The sequence below is a fragment of the Pempheris klunzingeri genome, chromosome 18, assembly GCF_042242105.1.
Source record: "Pempheris klunzingeri isolate RE-2024b chromosome 18, fPemKlu1.hap1, whole genome shotgun sequence".
In the NCBI taxonomy this organism is placed as follows: domain Eukaryota; kingdom Metazoa; phylum Chordata; class Actinopteri; order Acropomatiformes; family Pempheridae; genus Pempheris; species Pempheris klunzingeri.
In genome coordinates this window covers 14,838,295-14,859,274 of record NC_092029.1, presented here as the reverse complement: position 1 = coordinate 14,859,274, position 20,980 = coordinate 14,838,295, and the positions used below count along the sequence as shown (strand labels likewise).

At 44.5% G+C, this 20,980-nt stretch overlaps 1 protein-coding gene across 1 annotated transcript in view; it reads left to right on the top strand.

Annotated features, from left to right (window-relative positions):
* gphnb (gephyrin b) overlaps window positions 1-20,980 on the top strand; it is a 91,226-nt gene that overhangs the window by 18,708 nt on the left and 51,538 nt on the right. Inside the window, exons 2-4 of the mRNA XM_070849253.1 lie at window positions 10,335-10,413; window positions 19,402-19,459; window positions 19,577-19,669. Of these exons, the coding sequence (XP_070705354.1) occupies window positions 10,335-10,413; window positions 19,402-19,459; window positions 19,577-19,669 (230 nt within the window). The remainder of the gene's footprint in view (window positions 1-10,334; window positions 10,414-19,401; window positions 19,460-19,576; window positions 19,670-20,980) is intronic.

The following is a 20,980-nucleotide window of genomic DNA, read 5'->3' as shown; positions in this document are numbered from 1 at the left end:
GCTAGTTAGGTGTGAATTCATTTATTTATTTGTGTTTCTCTCAGCCTGTAATGTTATTGTCCTTGTTGTCTTTCACATATGTTGTTCTCTGAGCTGCAGAATTACATAAAGCAGTCAAATCTTCACACAAATTACACAAAAACACATTTACCCACTCACCTTTTGGTTTTATTTGCCTAGATTTTGAGAAATGTGTCTTTTTTTTCTAAGGGTTGGGCTCTGATAGCCATTTACATTTTGGATATTGTTCCCGGATAACAAAGCCAGATTCAATAAGCTCAGACACTTACAAATCTCTTATCGAACCTCTGATGTATTCTCATTCCTTTTTATTAGTAAAGAGCAATGCGCAAAACGTTTAGTTACATTTTAGCAGCTAATGTTAATTTCAATAACGGCAACAATTGATTTTTTTGGCTATTTTATGTGCAAGCTCAGCCAGAGACTGTTTGTGAGTGCTAAGACAAAATGACTCTTTAACGGCGCTCCGTCAGTAGACCGTCTCTCAGTTAAACTTTTATGCATATCGTATCAATATTTTAGGCCTCTCAACGTAATAGTTCTGCATTGGGATCTCCATTATTTGAAGCAGGCAGCTCGTGAAAAAGTGAGATGTAAAAGTAAGAAGGCTACACCTGTTATTTCAGTGTGTCAGATACATTTAATGAACATTTCATATCTTCTGCTCCCCACCTCATTACTTGAAAATGTTGAAAGCTAAATGTAATTGAAAGGATTCAGATTGGGGGGAACCACAGTAGTCTGAATACTGGATTCAGATTTGACAAATGCTATCAAACCCCAAACTTCACTGGAAAGAGAGACTCTTTTTAATGCTTTCAGAACCACAAGGGAATCTCATTTCAGTGAGCCCAATTGGGTGGTGACAGAAATCACAAAAAAACGCATCATACAGACCTGGATAAATAAAACCAAAACTATCTGTATGACGAGTACTATTTTTTTGTACGTTTTTGTAACTGAGTCTTGAATTATTTTGTAAATTCCAGCAAGTTACTACACGTCCCGTACCTGTCTTGTATACACTCTTGTGGCTCATGGGCATTCATAGTGAAAACCACTGTGTCATCATCATAACCTGCGTGCTGCCCTTATAAACAGATCCTTTTCCTCAGTTTCACCACAGAGTGCTTGTTTAACTATAATGTGCACTGTTAGTCAAATGCTACGTCTGTTTGTCCCATCTTGCGCCGTTGGATATCTCAAACGGCATCAACTATGGCTTTTATAGCAAACTAGCTGCGCTCATGTGCTTCATATACAGTACACGCACTCGTGTTCAGAAAACACTGGGTCTGCACACTCGGTTTCGCGTGTATGTGTGTGTAAACAGCTGTTGGAAATGCCACGGCGAGCTGGCTTTGCCGTGGGCCTTCTGCCATCGAAATGTCATGCTACATGGGGGGGAAAAAAACCCACCACGGTACCTCACCCACCCACGCACCCACCCACAGCCACGCACCTGCCCAACCTTCACATACGACATACACACACACACACACACACACGCACACACTCCTGCTCGGCTATATGATAATGCCACACGGAGCCACAGACACATTCATCATGCCTGTTGTCATTAGAAACCAGGCTCATTATACACTGAGCCTGTGATTTATGATTAATATTTGCAAGGGGTGTGGCGGATCGTCAAGCCCCTACAATCCATTGATTTCACAGAACAAGAAAAACCAAGAGGGGGAATAAGATGGGGGGGGCTGTTGAGGGGTAAATATGTGTGAGGGTAGGAGATGATGTTGAAGCTGCAGGGTATTCTTATCATGGCGTGGGAATTGTGATGAAGGAGAGGGACAGTAGGAAGAAGGGTGCAGAGTGCCATATTCAAGGTCCCTGTATTCCCTGGTGCTGTAAATTGTCTCTGGAACTTTTCTCTGTGGCTTCATTAGTAAGTGTCTTTTCAATATTTATGGCCGTGTTAATAAAACATCAATACGAGAGGCCTTTGTAGAGAGCTGCAGGCTGTTGGGTGCTGCAGTCGCAGGCTTTGCACTGATATTTGGATGATAAAGAGAGGTTCAGGTGAGTGCTATGCAGAGCGTGAGGAGTGACTGAGAGTGGGCTGACTGGGGTAGATCGGTGGATAATTTACAGACATGGACTACATCATGGAAGAGAACGAGAATCTAGCTGGTGAAAACAATATTTTCTGCCTTGATTGTTGGTGATTGCTGTGTTGATAGTGGGTGGGTGTGTTTTGTGATGGTGTGTGTGTGTGTGTGTGTGTGTGTGTGTGTGTGTTATTAGCTGCTGACTAAGTATGCTGGTACTGTTATCAGCACAATCTTTCTTCCTCTTTCTATGACTTACGGCACACATGGGACTGCAATTAATGATCGAATTGATGATGAAGTCATCTATCAAGTACTTTTTTTTGATTAATCAATCAATCATCAGTCTGTAGAATGTCAAAAGTAATTACTAGAGCCCAAGGTGATGTCTTAAAACAGAGAAAAACGACAAATCCAGGTGTCAAACGTGAAAGAGCCGCTCTTTCATTACCACCACTGAGGTGCCCTTGAGCAAGACCTGGCAAAGACCAGACAGTGGCTGTACTGGTTAGTGTCCCAGAGTGAAAGTGTCCCAAAAACAAGACAGTATTGCTCTCAGTGAAGAAAGTATCAGTAAAAGTTTGGCATTTTCTCGTAAATTGACTTAAAAGATGAATCAATTATTGCTGTCAATTAATTTCAAATCAGTCGACCAACTGATGAATTGACATAATTTTTGATGTACCTATTTTCCTCAATATGGATCCAAAGGCCTACTAAAACCTATACTTGTGTGTGTTTGTGTGTGTGTGAGCCCATTTACACGTGGTACAACGTTTGCAGTTAACAAGGTGTAAATGCAGTCTGTACATTTTTGGAAAAAAAACATCCATTCAAGTTAAATGGTCACAAACTTGTCCTCTTGAGGCAATCTCAAGCAAGCCAGACAGCCTCAGACAACCTCGGACAGCCTCAGACAGCCTCAGACAGCCTCTTCCTTGGAAAGAAAAAAAATAAGTAGAGCCCGTACAGCAGAATGGCTACTATTTTTATTAATAAGTCTGCCAACTCCACCTACAATCAGTCACAATGTGGGCAGAATCAAGATAAGAAAACCACTTATTAATACAGTCCAAAGGCCCATGATCAGATCAGAGATACCGCTTGCATGATAATATCAGGTGCAAATCTGTTGCTCTTTGATTTCAAATTATGAATTCCCCTCCAACTTTTGTCCCAGTCAGTATCTGCACTGTGGACAGCACAGCACCTAGATGGTGAAAACAGAAGGACTAGAGAGGCTCAGCACGAGTCTCTGTCCTGCATGGTTGCCTCCATCATTCCCTATCGCCTTTGTCTTCCCTCTTTTTCTCTCATTCTTCTTCTTCTTTTTTTTTTTTACTCTCTTTCACTCGCACATGTATTTTATTCATTCCCCTGCATCTCTTCTTCTCGTAACCTCCCCCCACCAGCCGTTTCCCCGTCTTCCCATTTTACCTCACTACTCTATTTCCCATCCTGCTCTCCTTCTCTGCCCTCCCTCTCTGCTTTTGGAGTATTCCCACCGCTGCTCCCCTCTCTCTCTTTCTGTTCCCCCTCCTCTCATCCAGTGTGAATTGCTCTCTTAATCCTGTCAGGGTTAGGCTCCAGCTCACCCTCCCTCAACTCCACATGTCCATCCTAACCCCCCCCCCTTTACTCGGGCCTGGGATGGAGCTGCCTCTCCTCTCCAGGGAGACAGGGAGAGGGAGAGTTTGGGGAGCCGGGGCCAGGGATGGGCCCTGCCTGCCTGCCCGGGACACAGCTGCAAAGAACAGAGCTGTCTCTCTCTCTCTGTCTTTCTTTCTCTGCACATCTGGTGCGTGGGGGGACTGGGCCATGTTGTGCTGTGTTGTTTTGTCCTTGGCTCAGCATGGTTGCCGGATTTTGGCCTGGCTACACTGGAGTAGGTTTGGATTTGAGATGCGGATCGGCCCACTGCTGTACCCACATGGATGAGCCAGGCTCCTTTGGTGTAGTAAGCGATGGTTATTAAGCCGATAGAGTAATTATTAGCTGCAGTGTTAGCGTGGGCCCAGTGCATTTTTTGGGCTGTTTCCCTCCGTAGTGTTCGTCAATGGCTGGTTCAGCAGTAGCAGGTGGAGTGTCGCACTCCTTGCATTATGTAACTCTACCCCAATTTAGATCTGACTTCAAATAAATGAAAATCAAGCTGCTGGTTGGCTCCTTTCCCCGCGGATATAAATAGCATTTTCAAATCTTATCTAGAAACAGTGTTGTAGAGGGGAGAGGCTTTGAAATCCAGCCCGACGATTAGGATCCCATTGTTCCGCTCCACACCCCCTCCATTCTCCCGGCTGCTTACAGTAAGCCTGAGGATCTGTGTGTATGTGCCTGAGTGTGTAGCCCTGCACATGTGTATGCATTCATCTGTATCACAGTGTGATTGAGATAGTGGCTAATGGTAAGATAGCATGTGCATGTGCATGTGCATGTGCGTGGTGTCGTGGGTTTGAGAGTTTGTGAGTAATTGGTGTGTGTGTGTGTGTGTGTGTTGCTGCTGGGTGTGTCTTTGATGATGGATGCTGTGCTTCTGCTGCTTACCCCACTGCTCCTCTCAGAATTAACAAGGTTGCTAAGATACAGTGGGCTTATATTAGATTAGGTTATCTGCTGTTATTGCTGTTACTATATTTTACCCAGCACCGTGAAGCCTTTATTAATTTGGAAATTTACCCTGCCATGGAATGAAGATGCTGGTATTTGTGCACCACTGCTCCTCTCCTCTCCATCTCCTCTCCTCTCCTCTCCTCTCCTCTCCTCTCCTCTCCTCTCCTCTCCTCTCCTCTCCTCTCCTGGCTAGGAGGGGGTTGTAGTACTGAAAGCCCCCTAGTCAGATGTCTACCCCACCCCATTACAATCTGGAGGCGGGTCCATACCTCTATTCATCATTAAACCCATTTAATCCGAGGCCTGGGGCCCAGTGTTTCCATTTGACACAGAACAAGCCAGTAAAATAGGAGACAGGATGCAGTGATATCACTTTGGTTGAGGCTTATTGGTGTGCAGAGGTGTTGTCCCTCCCACCAGCAGATGTCAGCCCAATCCAGCATTTGACCTCCATAGTAGCTTCTCCAAGGCTGGAGGGGCCATTGGCACTGCTGTTAGTGGGTAAAGAACGGGAGACAGTAGAGACGCCAAGTGGGCTGCTCAGGCAAAGAAGGTGATGCTCTCTCATCCCTCCACTGGTGCATTTGCAAATTTTCCCGCACTTGCAAAGACGTGTTCATCAGATTTTTAACTTAGCTAGCAACGCATGCTAGAACATGCACAACGTGCATAGTTGAGAATATTAGTGGGCATGGACATTCACAGCTTTGTTAGAACTTCACACATGATCCAAAACACCTGGAAATTTCTGTATTTTTCCTTTAAGGGCAGCTATGATAATTGGACTGGAGGCAGACTTTGGCACAAGCAACTCTAGGCACTCTGTGATTCATAGCACAAGTTGTGTAAAATTGCCGATCCATGGCAAGGTGTGTGTGTGTGTGTGTGTGTGTGTGTGTGTGTGTGTGTGTGTGTAAAGATGTGCTCATGTACCTGGAAAAAAAAAAGAGTATGAGACTGTCTGTTTGTGCCACATTTGCCTATATATATATATGTGTGTGTAAATGCATACACAGGCGCAGCACGCACGTGAGCTGTGCGTTGGATGTGTGTGTGCACGCGTGTGTGTGTGTGTGTGTGTGTGTGAAGACCTGCTATAAGGGAAAACCCCATTAGTGTGGGATCCCAGGGAGATAATGAGTGCTGACTGCTTTATGTCCTGGAAATGATTGAGTGGAACATAGTCGCAGTTTATGAATCCTCTCTGCCACTGGCTCACAGACTGACAGCACATAGCCTGCTGGCTAACCTGGAGTTTCTGTATGGGAGGAAAACCACCTAGCCTGCATGCTAAAGTTAGCATGTACTCAATCACAGACAAGGCAAACATAACCTGCTTGCTGACTTAATCTGTTCTACTGATAGACTGCACTTTGACTGTTAGCAAAACTTGCTGTCTGTGCTGCAACATGCTGGATATTCAGACCACCTGTTGCCACCCACTGTCACAATTTATCATTGTCATGGTTTGCTCAGTTCTTTCTCTGGTCAGAGTTTCTTTCATTTGATATGATGTTAATGACTGCAGCTCTGCCAGCACTAGTCTTGTTCTTGAGGATTCAAATACAGCAGGAACATGAAGCTATTTGTTAGTATAGTTTTGTATCGGCCCAATTATTTCTTGAAATTACAAACCCTGCTTCAGTGCAAAAATACACCCCAACATTCAAAATGAGCATCATTTTGAAAGAAATGCATCCATCCCCTACTACACCCGAAAAAGTTTGGAATCTTGCGGTGTTATGAGTAAAAACAGGTGTAGCAGACTGCAATAGATGTGTTCCAGCAATATGGTGTGAGGTCCTGATCTCACATTGAGGAGGAATCAAGTAGCATATCCTACCCAGCATCCTGAATATTTGCCTCCAAATTGTGTCATCCATTTATTTTTCATTTTGTCTGATCTCATCATCTCCGTAAAAGAGGAGTAAATTTAGCAGAAGGTTGTTTGTTACATGCTACATAACCTCCAGAAGAGCCAGGATGAGGAATACATCTTACTATACATACTATACGTACTCACATTCATCTTTCCCCCCCATTATGTATAAAACCATCGGTGTTTTTCCATTTATTTTCACTTTATATTGACATTTTTTTCCTTCCCTGATCAGTTCTGGTCTCTCTGGTCTCTTGATGTCTTCCCCTGTGCCCTGATCTCTCCTGGTCTGCTATGGCTTACCGATTAACCCTTTAACAGAGTGCATGTGTGTTTGTGTTAGGATCCCATGTGTGAGTGGTGTTGCCCTACGTAATACCTCTGAAGCTCAGGCCTCCTGCTTTCCTCCCACTGCTGTAGCCTGGGGACGCTCAAGCTGCTGCACTTGCACACACTCACAGGTGGAGGCAAATATGAGATGATGGGAGTCAATAGAAGGCATAGGCACCAGAAAATGGATATCAAATTGGCAAATTATTACAGAGATGCCCAGATGGATGAATACTGTGTAGTTAAAGACATGTCTGTAATCAAAGATACATCTCAAGCACTCAAAATCCATTTTTTTCCCTATTAATCAATTGTTTTACCATATTTATTCATTTATCTATTAACATTTAAAGAAAGGCACTTTTTTTGCAAAGTGCAAGATTATTACTCTGATCATTTCCATTCTTGACCTTGCAAGCAGTAGTTTTAGCATTATTATTATTATTATTTAGCATGCACAAATATATAAGCTTATGGAGACGTACAAAAATAGACAAAAACAGATATCAACTCCCCAGAAACAAAACATATTGAAGCAAAAGTGTGGAGCTTCAAGTCCAGTGTTTAGCTGCACTCAGCATCAGGAATGTCACATGTGAGCATTGGATGCACTGGCTTGAATTGAATTTTCATTAACAAGAAATGAGCTGCTACTTGTGTTTAATGTCTGACCACAGAGCAGAGGGGTGATGTACTGGTGGTCTAGAGTGTGAACCAGTGCAGCTCTGACAGCTGTTTGTCTGGTGTTTCCTGTCTGTCTTCTCATGGTTGTCCAGTCATGTAGAAGCATTGACCTTTAGCTTGCTGTGCACTGCATGCACCACGGGGAGTAGCGCCCTCTGGGGTGAGACGGGGTCACTGCTTTGCGTCTTCACTCTGGTCGTGACCTAGGACTAGGTTGGCTGCTATGGGATCAGGTTTGGCTCTGAACTAGTCGCAGGGGCTGGAAGCAAAGCTAAGTGGATGTCTGTTTAAATGATTAGATCCCTGGTTTCTCCCTCATTGCAGCGCACAGCGGTGGTTTGCGGACAGGAGGTCAATGCTAAGCTGCAGATTTACCTGGAGAAAAGGTGCATGGGCGGATCTCGGGAGGCGGGAGGGAGCGGTGTCATAAATTCTTGCGCACCTTTTTCCCCTCCCTTTCTACTCCTATTCCTCCATCCTCCCTCCCTCCTCCCCCTTCCCTTCCCCTGTCTTCAGCTCTTGCACAGGATCACATTAATATTCCTTTGAAGCCTGTTTCAACTGCAGCCAGATCTCCCTCTCCCTCTCTTCCACTCTCACTCCTCTTCCTCTTTTTGTCCCCCCCACCCCACCCACTCTTTCTCCCTCTCGCTCTCCGATTCTTTTCCATGCCATTGTTTTGTAGAAGGGATCGCCTCCTCACCGTTTCTACTAACCGGTGCAGCAGGGAGGGGCAGTTTTATTACCTTCAGTCAGGAGTTCCCCTCGTTGCACACATGCACACACACACACATACACACATATAGAGGGGTGGTGGGTACCGATGCCTTTGACAGAGCGTGTTGATTGGTTCAGAATGGTTGCTGCCTCTTGTAGGAGAGTGGAACGGCTATTTTTAGATCAAGGGGTAGCTGGGAGAGAAAGACTGAGGAGGGCTGTGTGTGTGTGTGTGTGTGTGTGTGTGTGTGTGTGCGCGCGTGCGTGTGTGTAAGGAATACTGCAGTCTTAAAGGAAGTTCCCTCTTCACACACATGTACACACAAACACACACGCACACATGCACTTATGCAGCAGTGCCCCTCTAAAGCCAGGGTGGTGTGTATTCCATGTGCTTGCTCCCCTTTCCTCTCCTCCCTCAACCTTTTTTTTTTTTTTCTTCCTCGCTCTATCTCGCCTCCTCCCGCCCTCCCGCAGTCTTCCTGTCTCCCTTGTTTCTCCCTCTCTTTCTCTCTTTCTGAGCTGGCTCGGTGTGCAAATGTCAGCACTCTCCCATTTATTTGCCAGAGCCCAGAGCAACGTCCTGCACCCTCTGTTTACCTCTGTCTCCACAGCGCTGCCCCATCGGCGCTGCTTTTTCTCCCTCTCCTCCCTTCTTCCTCCTTTTTACCACTTTAAAAACTCCTTCCTTCCCTCCATCCTGCATCCTTTTTCATCCCCTCTTCCCTACCTCAATCTGCCATTTTCCTCACCAATACCCCTCTATCCGTTTTCTCTGGCTCTGTTGCATTCCTTTCCTCCACATCTCCCTTTGCCATCCCACTTCCATTTTTTACACCATTCTTGCTTCACCCGTCGACTCACCCTATCCCTCCCCCTCCCTCCGCTCGTTCATGGATCATGGCACTTCATTGGAGTAACATCATGACATTTCCAGTCTTGTCTACAACTAGCGCATCAAGTTTTTTGGATTAAATCCACTGCAGCATCACCACCACCATCATCATCACCCCCCCCCCAACCCCTGATGCTTCATTTTGCATCTATTTTAAGACACGAGCGTGTCTGTTCACGTTTGGCCCCGTCAGATCAGAAAACACCTTGTCCCTCTCGTCATCCTCCTCGTCTGTCTCTTTCTGTCTCCTCTCGCTTTGTTATATATTTTTTTTCTCATTTTCCTCTCCCCATGTCCTCGACTTTCTCCCTGTCTCACTATATCCGTCACTCTGTGCGCCTGTGATCGCTGTGATGACTCATGTGGTTCGCACCTGCTCTGCAGTCGAGGGGCCGCCATGGATAAAAAGGGAGAGGTTGGGCGCGATGAAGGTGTGGCTTCAAGTAGGCCCAGTGTGGTCGAAAAGCGCGCAGGGTGGATGCCAGTGGGAGTTGGGAGGAAAACATAATGCAGAAAACAATGTAGCCGAGGTATACTTTTTCTATGCAGGTACACCTGCCTTATAACAACTAATGAGAGCATGCTATTCTCCTTAATTCACATATAATGGAAGAGCTCTGCGTGTCTAAGATGCAGTTGGGTGTCACTGGTGTGAAATGTGTATCAATCTGTAAGAATGAACACATAAATGCTTCCAAAACGGGGCATCACCTATTCAGAGATCGGAGTGCTTGGACTGTGGCTTCTTCTTCTTCTTCTTCTTCTTCTTGGATGTTGTTCATCTGGTTTTCATCATTTGTTCAGAGACAGATAATTTTGGTGTATTTCATAATTTTCCTCCTATGAGGATCATTTCAGTCTCCTACCTAGAGTAATCTCCCCTGTCTAAGAAAATTAGAAAATAGTAATTCTCGCTCTTGCAAAGTGAGTAAGTGAGCTGGCATGCAAGTAAATTTTGGGAAGAAAAACAAGGTTTTGATCGCATTACTCGCATTTATGAGAAAGAATCATTTACTGTTTTCGATGATGTCTATGATGTAATGTGTGCTAAAGCCCGCCATGCATTTCATTTTAGATTGCTTGTCAGTTTGTGTGCTGATTTAATTTCCTTCGTTCTCTCTCTATCCAGTGAGTGACAGCTGTTTTCGGAACCTTGCAGAGGACCGCAGTGGCGTCAACCTCAAAGATCTCGTCCATGATCCCTCCCTGTGAGTATTCACCTTTTTATGACAATTCAAGCCACAGAAATGACAAAAGCAAACACCAAGCAGCACTCTCATGCACACAGTCGTTTATTCCAGAGTTGAGTCCTTTAACAAACATTAAATCTGCCACACTGACAAGGATGCACAGGCTCTCAGCACGTGTGTGTGTGTGTATGTGTGTGTGCTTGTGTGTGGAGGCTGTCTTCGTTTTGTGCAAGAGTGTAACTAAGAAACTAAAAATATCTCTTCAACGCAACATGTCAGGGCTCGGTGTCGCCCTATGGAGAGAAATTCCCAGCATGCATGGCAACAACAAAAGCGCTGCGACACTCTTCTGTTTAAAGATGATTCTTGGTAGCTGCAAGAAGTCATTATTTGCTCAAAGAAGCTAAAGCAAGGGAAATCGACCATTGTTCCTATTAACAGGGGCATGATCAGTGACAAAGGAGCAGGAAAACAGTGATCACACTTGCGTACTGTTGTGTACTACTTGTGAATGAAGCGTATGTCCAAACAAATTAAAATCTTCTTGGTGTAGATACCTCCAACTTAAAACATAGAAGTGACCATTAAAGTCATAATATTCTCATTTATTTCATGAAGAGTATGAAGGTAATAAAAAAGGGGCAAACATCCACCTATGTAATAAGAGATAGAATAAGGCCAAACGTATTTGGTCACGTGGACATTATACTTTTATGTGATTGCTGAACATCTCACTCTGGGTATTAATAGGCTGCTGTGACAGCCCGCACTCTTCTAGGAAGGTTTTCCTCTAGATTTTGGAAACTGGCTGCAGGGGTTTGCTCCTATTTAGCTACAAGAGCTTGTGTGAGGTTGCGTACTGATTTTGCGTGCTAAGGAATGGCTCACCGTTCCACTAAATCCCAAAGGTGGGATTTGATGTGGTTTTGGTCAGGGCACTGTGTTGACCTGTTTGGTCCTCCAACACCAAACTGGGAAAAACCTTCATGGACTTCATAGGAGGGATGTCATGTTGAAACAGGAAACAAGGACGATTTTCATTTTATTTTGGAGCATTAAGAGTGGAAATGGAAATAAAGGGGCTGAGCCCATTAAGAACAGTTCCAGACGTGCAAAAGTACACCTGTGCTGATATTTTTGGCCGCATCACGCATACTGAATATTTCATCCACAGCAGTCCACAGCAGAATAATTTATGTTTTATGTGAGACTTGATGTTGCTAAGATTTCCAAGTGGAGTGATGTTAACTCTGATCAATAGCAGCCTTTTATATCATCGCACATATCGCACATAGCCTTTTCGAAATGCCGCCTCAGCCTGTGACTCGAACACCACGAACTGTGACCCCAACATGCAGCCTCAGACACGCTTCTCTAGACATCCAAGTCATTCTCCACGCAGCCATTGATTTGCCAGATCTACGCTGTGCCTCTCTCACAATATCACACCAGTCAATATCACTGAAGTGTCAGCAGTCCCCCGCTACGGGACCCTGGACGGATCCATGCTTGTCATGTCCTTTATGGTGTGTTTATTTTGAGGCTGATGTGTAATGTATGTGTCAAGTCTGTGTGACACAGAGAGGGAGTGTGAGGAGGCTTGTGCCATGTCATGTGCGTCACGCTAGACAGAGCACCAGAGAGTGATTAGGGATCCATCGCACGCTTATTTGTACAGTTTGCACACAAGGGAAAATGTGGAGTTGTTTTGTGTCCATGCACACATGACCATGCTTAAATCCATGTGTGTGTTCTTTGTGGCTTTCGCACTCAATTGTGTATTTTATATGTGTGTATTACATCCAGTGCTGTGCAATGCCTAAGATTTGAACATTAAATGAACTCACAGTAGCTCCAATTTAGTAGTATATACATGTGGATTTCTATGCTTTTGCTGGAAAGAGTGCAACAAAAAAACATGACATGACATGTAAGGTTTTTAATATAAAACCATCTAAGAGATGCTGACTCCATGTCAGTAAATTGCCACGTCCTAATCTTCACTATGCGTCACAAATCGAAAGGAGAAATATATGGTAGTCATATAATCAAACACTTCAAGTCATGGCAAGGAATGCATTCATTATAAGCATTGTAAGAAGCTTTGTTGCCAACGACTTTAACAGTTATGGAGAACTCAGTGTCTTTAACAGCTGAAGTCAACATCTCCTAAGTTGTGCACATTCCTAATGGAGAAAATGTTCATGGAATAAAATCATATCAGCTGGGCAAGAAGGGAATGTGATTATCTGTTGACAGTTGATAAAGGGTGTAATTGTGGCCAATTTATTTTGGTTTGCACGCTTGTTGATGCAAGACTTGTTGGGTAGTTCTCCTCTATGGCAAATAAATGGTTCTCCAGCCATGGTTGACGGTGTTGTTCAGCGTGAATGGAGAGGTAGGAGCTCTGTTGTCCACCCATGGCACTGAAAAGGCACATCGGATGAAGGTGTTGTCTAACGGTTTACTGAGAGGGTTGATCTTGGATTAAACAGGGTGCTGTTAAACATGTAAATTGGACGTTCAGACAGGCCCTCAGTGTTAGCGTCCCTGTCTGCTGAGCTGTGTTGCGGTGATGGTAGCTGATGCAGACGGGCTCAGGCTGACCTCCTCTGGCCTGAGATCCTCCATGCCATGTTAATCCACGCCACACCACGAGTCAACGGCTCCATCAGGTTGACCAGCCGGAACGCTGTGCCCTCAATGTGCCACCGCTGCTGTGACAGAGACACATAGACAGAGACAGGAAGAGAGAGAGCGAGGGGAAGGAAGGGAGGAGGGGAGGGAGGGAGTGTGGGGCCACAGCAGGACACATAGCATAAACTATAATCACGGGCACACAAACACTCACACACACACTGGCACATGCAATCAATCAGTCTGCCCAGTTTGGCATTCAGGAGCATGCAGAGGTGTGTCAGGTGGAGAGAAAATTGATATGTGGCAAAAAAAAGAGTAACAGAGGGGGGTCAAACAAATGATACCCAGACTCAAGGACACACAGATGAGGCAGGGCCGGATACGTGCGTACATGTGGGTCTCCTCCTGTGTTCGTGTCTCGTTTTTTTTTGTACGTATCGTCACCTTTCCAGTGTGAGCGAGCACTTTTGTTTAGATCCATATACTTACTTTGCATGTCGCGAGTGTCCGTGTCAGTGGGTGTTTATGTTTATGTGTTGAAGCCTGAATGAGCCTCCCTCCCGGGCTGTTGAGCCAACTCTCTGCCCTCCAGCGACTTGTGTTGTAGCAACCTTTGTCAATTTTACAAATTGTCATGGCTAAGAATAGCCAGAAGTCAATCAGATGGGTGACAGAAGGCCCAATTTCACAGTCAGGAGACAGTCAGGGAACAAGGACACACACACACAAACACACAGACACACACATAAACCTGTGCTGCTAGAAATCCAGCACCAGTGAGCATCATAATAACTGTAACACATCGACTTTCTTGAAAATAGTCATGCAATGTTTAATGCAAAGTTAAATTAAGCGATAACATCACCATACAAATACACATGGCTAAGTGATTATTCGTGGCTTCACCCTTATTGACAAACCCGCAGAGATTTATTACCCAACTCTGCAGTTTTCCTCAGCTCTACGGTGCACTTCAGCCTCTTTTAGCTGATTGTTTTGGTTTTTAAAACTTCCAGATCTTTTGGATGTTTTGGTGCACTCTCATCAGCGCCGTTTTCCCAACACAGCAGGCAGCTGTTCTTATGAAAAAAAAAAACCCCACTGAACACTACCTGCTCAGCACCAAACGGACAGAAAGACAAAGTTAGCGGCTAGCTGGTGAATGTAATGCAGCATTCAGCAGATGTAGAGCCACATATCACATTTCCATGTGGAGCTGGAGAAACCAAAACGGAGCAAAAAAGGAGAGCGGATGCTGGACTCACTCTCATCAGATGGACACAAATAATGAGCCCAAATGAATGCAAGCGTTGCTCCCTATCTGTTGGATGTGTAAATTAGAGAGTTTAAACTTAAAAGGTGATAATGTGGCAGCGTTGTGTCTACAAACAGCTTCTGCTGCCAACTGATCAACATCATCATAGCATTAGCTCTGGCTGTTTTCATTCATTTAGTTTTGAACTGAAGTGCTCTGTTGCTCAGAGGTAGAGCGGGTTGTCCATCAGTCGTAGGATTGGCGGTCAGTCCCCAGTGTCCTTGGACTGACTTTTTTTAAGCCAAAGCAAAAATTGCATTTTTGTATTAAACTCCACCTTTCTGGTAGACCCTGCAAGTTAAAACAAACATATCTTAGAATATCTTAGTGACTCAGTTGTGTGCTAGTAAAGCGGTTTACTAGTGGTTTAGATTGCAAGTAACTGAAACTGAGACATGTGAGCGGTGCTTATTTTTGGCCACAGATGTTAACTTGGTTGCTTAAATATATGAAGTGTGTTTGATATGTGGTGTAGCTGGAATGGTTGAGAAAAGGAAAATGAAACAGGGAGTGGGACTGTCAGCAATGGCAGATGTGAACCAGGATGACATTTATTCTGTAAATAAATAGAACGCTTGTGGAGTGGTCTGCGGAATATTTTATAGTGTGTGTGTGTGTGTGTGTGAGTGTGTGCTTGTGTGTGTGTGCACGCGTTTCTTAGGCGGCGTGCGCGTTGTTTAGTGGCTGTGAGTGGAATCATGAGAGTGGAACCCCTCGCTGAGCACTCAGAGCTCTCATCACGGTAGGGGTTTGAAGAGGTGGGCTTGTCCTCTCCTCCTCCTACTCCTCCTCCTCATCCTCATCCTCCATCCGTCCATCATTCCCTCTATCAGCTAACATGTTGAGAGGTGACCCCTTGAGAGCTTTCCTACATATGGACGAACCAACAACTCAGCTGTAATGGGCTCGACTCCGTGCTACTACTGGGAGCGTGGAGATGGGCACGGCTCTCCTCTCCTTCCTGGATGGAGTGTGTGTGTGTGTGTGTTTATGTGTGTGTGTGTGTAGGAAAGCAAGAGAAAGAAAGAAAGAGAGAGTGAGATTGAGTGCCCTGTACAAAGAGCCTGTATTATTAATGAAATCACCCTGGCAGATGGGTCTTATCTTGGAAGTGTCCCACAACCACCGAGATTTGCAGCTGGCTCACATGCACACACGTACACACTCATGCTTTTCCTCTCTCTTGTTAAGTGTGCCCCTGACAGTCAATCCCTCCTTTTTTTTTTTTTTTTCTCCCCACTCCTTTCACTCCGTGCCTCTCTCTCCCGTGCCGGCTTTCTCTCTTTATCCTCCTCTCTGTGCTCGTCTTTTATTCATAGAAAGATTTGGCCGAGGCGTCCTGGCTTTCAGGCCAAAACTACTGCCATGTTCTCCCCCCTAACACCTACCCACTCCCCCCACCCCTACTGCCCATCTCTTCCCCCTTCCATTCCTACCTCCGCCCGCATCAGGATTTGTCCACACCTCGAGCAAAAAGCCTTTATTCCGGGCTGACTGCCTCCGGCCTGCAGTTTGAAGAAGAGCTTTACATGTCGTAGCCCCCCTGCAGTAGAAAGAGACATAGATGGGTGCTGGAGATTAAAATGTTGCAGGCCCTTTCCCCCTCTAACAGGCTTCCCTCAATTCAGAGCACACCCTCCCAAATACAGCCAAGCACTCTATCTGCAAAGAAGCCAGTCATGCTGAAACACACACATTCACATACTCATATGTGTATAAAGACACATTCACTGTGTATGCAGTGCATGCATGTGCACGCACATATACATCTATAAATATACTCACGTATGTATGCTTAGATATGCATATACACTCATATATATTTGCACATATGCATGTATGAGTGCACACACTGTACAGTATATGCATATCGCATATACAGATACTGCTTACATATGCATGTACACTCGTATGTACACATTCTGTGTGTGCGCGCATGCATACACACGACCAGCGCTAATCTAATAATAATCAGATTGAATTGCCATTTAGGTCAGCATCATGTGCACGTTTTTGGCAGATTTCTGTTTGTTATGGTCGACAATGACCAGCAGCAGTGGTTGGAGCAGTCACGTTATTAATGTTGATCAAGGAAATGTGTCCAAATAAGAGTTGGTGATTCTTTAATAACTGGGGAGTGAAATGCAACGAAGATCCTCAGCAGGAACTGAACCAGAGACATTGCAGTTATACAGAGTTATTCCTGTAAATCAAGTACAACTGGTGTCGATATCATCCATGCTATTGTGGTAAGATGACAGTTCCTGTCTAACTCCTCTTATGAAGCTCTGATTAATCGATTGTTTCTCCAACAGGGAAACATCTTTCTCATCAATGGTCACCAGTTGTCTTTGATTTGCTGAAAAATTGAAAATTTGAAGTGATTCAGAGGTCTGGTACCAGGCTGGTACAGCATACGTATATATACAGTATATTCACATATAATATATACATATTTGCGTGCATACATGCATGTACTCTCACACACACAGTATAGGTACACACTTATCACATTTTACTTGCAGACAAGCGTGCACTCTGGCACCAGTTTATTAAGTACACCTACCTAAAACTAATTCAGTCTAATGCAACAGTCCTGCAGTAAATCCTATTTTTCATGAAGGTTACAACTGTTTTAAAGAGGTGTTGATTCAACTGTGTGGTCTGAGGTTTGTGGTGCTGCTGAATTGTATTGAGTCATACTAAAAGCTGTTTCTATTATTTGGCCCACCCCGTTTACATCAACGAGAATAGGTTAAATATAACAGAAACACCTCTCTGCTATGTGCACACATGTGGCAACAGAAACTGTTTGTGTACACACAACATATACAGTATACATGCAGTGATACATATACGGTATGTACATACTGTCCACACACACACATACACATGCAAGCGCATACATACATACATACAGACACACACACACTAACATACATCCATACATATGTAGATACATGGATATACATTCATGCTGGTCTGTACAGTGTACACACAGCGATACATATATACTGTATGTTAATATATAGAAATACATCCATAAGCTTGCTGTACACTTCCATTCACATGCATGTACACATTCGCATATACAGATACTGCAGATGTTACATACTGCATAAACGTGCACACATATTTGTCTGTAAACACAGATACATTTTGTATTTATTGACGGTGGCACGCACACACAGATGAATGCACAAATTACATCACACGTTACCCTCCACACACTCAAAACTGTCCAGTCAACAACATATTGCTGCCTTCGCACAGAAATGGCATCCCCGATAGTTCCAAAAAAAAAAAAAAAAAAAACACAAACATTCACCGGCACACACAAACTCTTACACACTCACGATGAACAACACAGCAAGTAGAGGCCTCAGGCAGGAGGGGTTGCCTAGGAAACGGTGGGAAGGAACCCTAGTTATTTGTGTTGAGCATATTTTCATTTGGGCTGAAACAGAGAGGCATAAAAACCCCAGGAGAAGGAGAGAGGTGATTTGTCCTGACAGCTCCTTTACTCTCCTGAGGTGTAACACAGACACACACACACACACACACACACACACACACACACACACATATACAGACAAATGCACATGCATGAACACAATCTCACACACACACACACACACACACACACACACACAGAGATGGGCCCCCCTCCCCTCCCAAGCACATCAAGAGAAGTAAATCACTCGTGCCATCACAGGAATGTCAGCAGGGGAGTGTGTGTGTGTGTGTGTGTGTGTGTAGATGTTGTGTAAGGGTGCACAAGTTAGTGGATGCTCTGAGTAGCCCTGCATGTGCAGTGCAAAAAAAAAAAAGTGCCTCTCAAATGATTCTTCACGACTTCTCTGCCTTTTTTGTCAGAACCAGACAGCTTCCCTCTGAGTTCCTCGCCTCATCTCCATGCATGCTCGCTGCAGTATTTTGGATGTTGTCTTGCTCGGCGTGTCTCTCTGCTGCTCCGTTGCACAGTTTGAAAACTGAGCAGAGCCGATGGATTTGGTGAATGATATTTCCGGGGTGCAAAATGCACGCTTTGTAACTCTGTGCGTGAGAGAGTGAGAGGCCACATGTGGATAAAAAGCATCTGAGAGGCAGCAAAACAGAGGATGGTTTAATGTTCACGGACTTCACGGGTATTTGTCTGAGGGAGGGTATCATGGCGTTTAAGTGGCTGACGCGGAGGGGAAACATGATGCAGTAGTCTCCCAAAAATAGCGCTTCTTAAAAAAAGAAAAGGGTTACATAAGGGGTGTCTGTGCAGAGCCTTCACCTTGAGCCTGGGGTTGTTCTTTTTGGGGTGTCGTACCCACTCTGGCCACAGGAGGTCACCGTGGGTCGCTGTTCAGCAGCAGCAGCAGCAGCAGCAGCAGCTCTGTCCTTGTCAGAGCTCCCCCTTCAGTGGGCTGTCCTGTGGAAAATCCTTACAGGAGATGTTCAAGGGCATTGTCTCTTGCCTCCTTACTTGCTGTTATACTTCTATGTCTCTCTCTCTCTCTCTCTCTCTCTCTTTCACATCTCACCCAACTGTCTTTATTTCCTGCGGTGCTTTTTCTCTCTCATCTGCTCTCCATCATTTTTTCATAGGCCTGCATTTTCTTACATGACAGATGTGGGGTTACTATTAAAGTCTTGTTTGCTGTCAAACCAGGAACTGATGAACAGACATTGTTTCAGTAAACACCACATTTACAGCTTTGGGCTGCTTGTCTCTGATGCGCGGCTTTTTCAGAGAGGGTATTTTCCGATTTATTACTCTGAGAAAGACTGAGGCGAGCCCACAGTATCTCAGGTCTGCTACTTAACCTGCTTATCCACTCGCGGCAGCAGGGTGGTGTACATAGAACTGTTCATCCGGAGTTTAAGCTCCCCGCTTCTTCTAAAGGGCTGCTCAAGACAACACCGGCAAATTCCACAGTTCTTGAGCTGACCTTTTTGACCTTCCTGTAGAAGGGTAGCAGGAGATCAATAAAGCATTTTGCCTGGAATCTAATAGGTATAACTGTAACTCCAATCTAATGGCTTTCTTCCTTTCTCAGGTTGGGGGGTATGATCGCGGCCTACAAGATAGTGCCTGATGAGATAGATGAAATCAAGGTATTTGATCTACCAGTGCATCCGTTTATCTACTGAATTTCTGACTTTTTATCTGTAGGGATGACTTTCATCATCATAATTGTGTGTGTGTGTGTGTGTGTGTGTGTGAACCAACAGGAGACTCTGGTGGATTGGTGCGATGAAAAGGAGCTTAACCTTATCCTAACCACCGGAGGCACCGGCTTCGCCCCGAGAGACGTCACGCCAGAGGTGGGTTTAAACGTGTCGATTACGAGCATCTCCTTCAGTTTTTTTTTCTTTTTTATTGGAGAATTGAGACACACAGTATAGCAGCACACATTGTTTAACACACTGTGACATACTCTGGTGTCGGCTTAACTATTGCTCCGAAGAGTAATAGCAAACAATGTCTCACAATGTCTTGTTTTATCGTCATGTTCACATGTTGTTCATAAGTGTGGAAAGTGTGAAAAGTAGATCCCTCCTGCTGCTGCCTGAGCCCGTTTTTTTTTTTTTTTTGCTGATCACACATGTGTGTTGCAGCACTGATTAACACACAGTGTAATTAGCCCTGTGGTCGCATGGGAAATAAAGAGGCAGAAGTTAGATCCTTATTGACTCGCTGTTTTTGAAAAAAATATGGGATTGTGTTGCCATTCAGAGATAATGGGCGGCAGGTGTCAGAATGAGTGTGGTGGGAGTCTATGTGATAATAGATGAACTACAGGAGAGGAGGCCAAAGGTCTGCGCACAATGTCACATTTCCTATTTCTTTATTGTCTTGACACATTTCCGAATGTTTCACAAATTAGCTGTTTATGCGTCGAATCAGATTAACAAGATTTTAAATCCCAGATTCTAAAAGTTTTATACACTACAGCAAGACGGTCATTTTTCAGTAGTAAAACCACAATTACTGCATATTTGGTACTATATTTTAATCACTACCTTTATGTTTGATAACTCACATACCGTCATCTTGCCATATTAATAGTTTCTACCCCATGAAACAAAGTAATTGTCATTGCAAGCTTCACAAGGTGGTGTAATGTAGTTTTTTTTTTTTCCTTGATGTTGCCGGTTACCATATCAGATACAGTCGGTAGGTTAAAGTGAGTGAAGACTTTCCGACTTTCCAGTTTAAATGCGCTCACACGTACGCTCATGCACACGCGCAGTCTACTGTACTGTGAAGGCAGCATACTGCTGTGTTCACATGCAAGAATCCACATTCGCCGCTGTTAACCGCATAACTGTTTTTTGATTTACACTGCTTTACTTCTGTGACGTGCACTCAGCCAACCTCTCTCTCTCTATCTCACACACACACACACACACACACACACACACACACACACACACACAAGCAATTTGGCAGGGGATGAGCTGTGCTTCTCAGCAGTATCATTGGTCCTCATCAATCATGGTAGACAGCAACCTTCCTGGAAGCGGGGAGACACATACACACTGTAGTCACTGATAATACCTGCTATCTGATTCAACCCTGCATGTCGGAGACAACCGTATCTCTCTGTCCGTCTCTGTCTGTGTGAAGGCTGT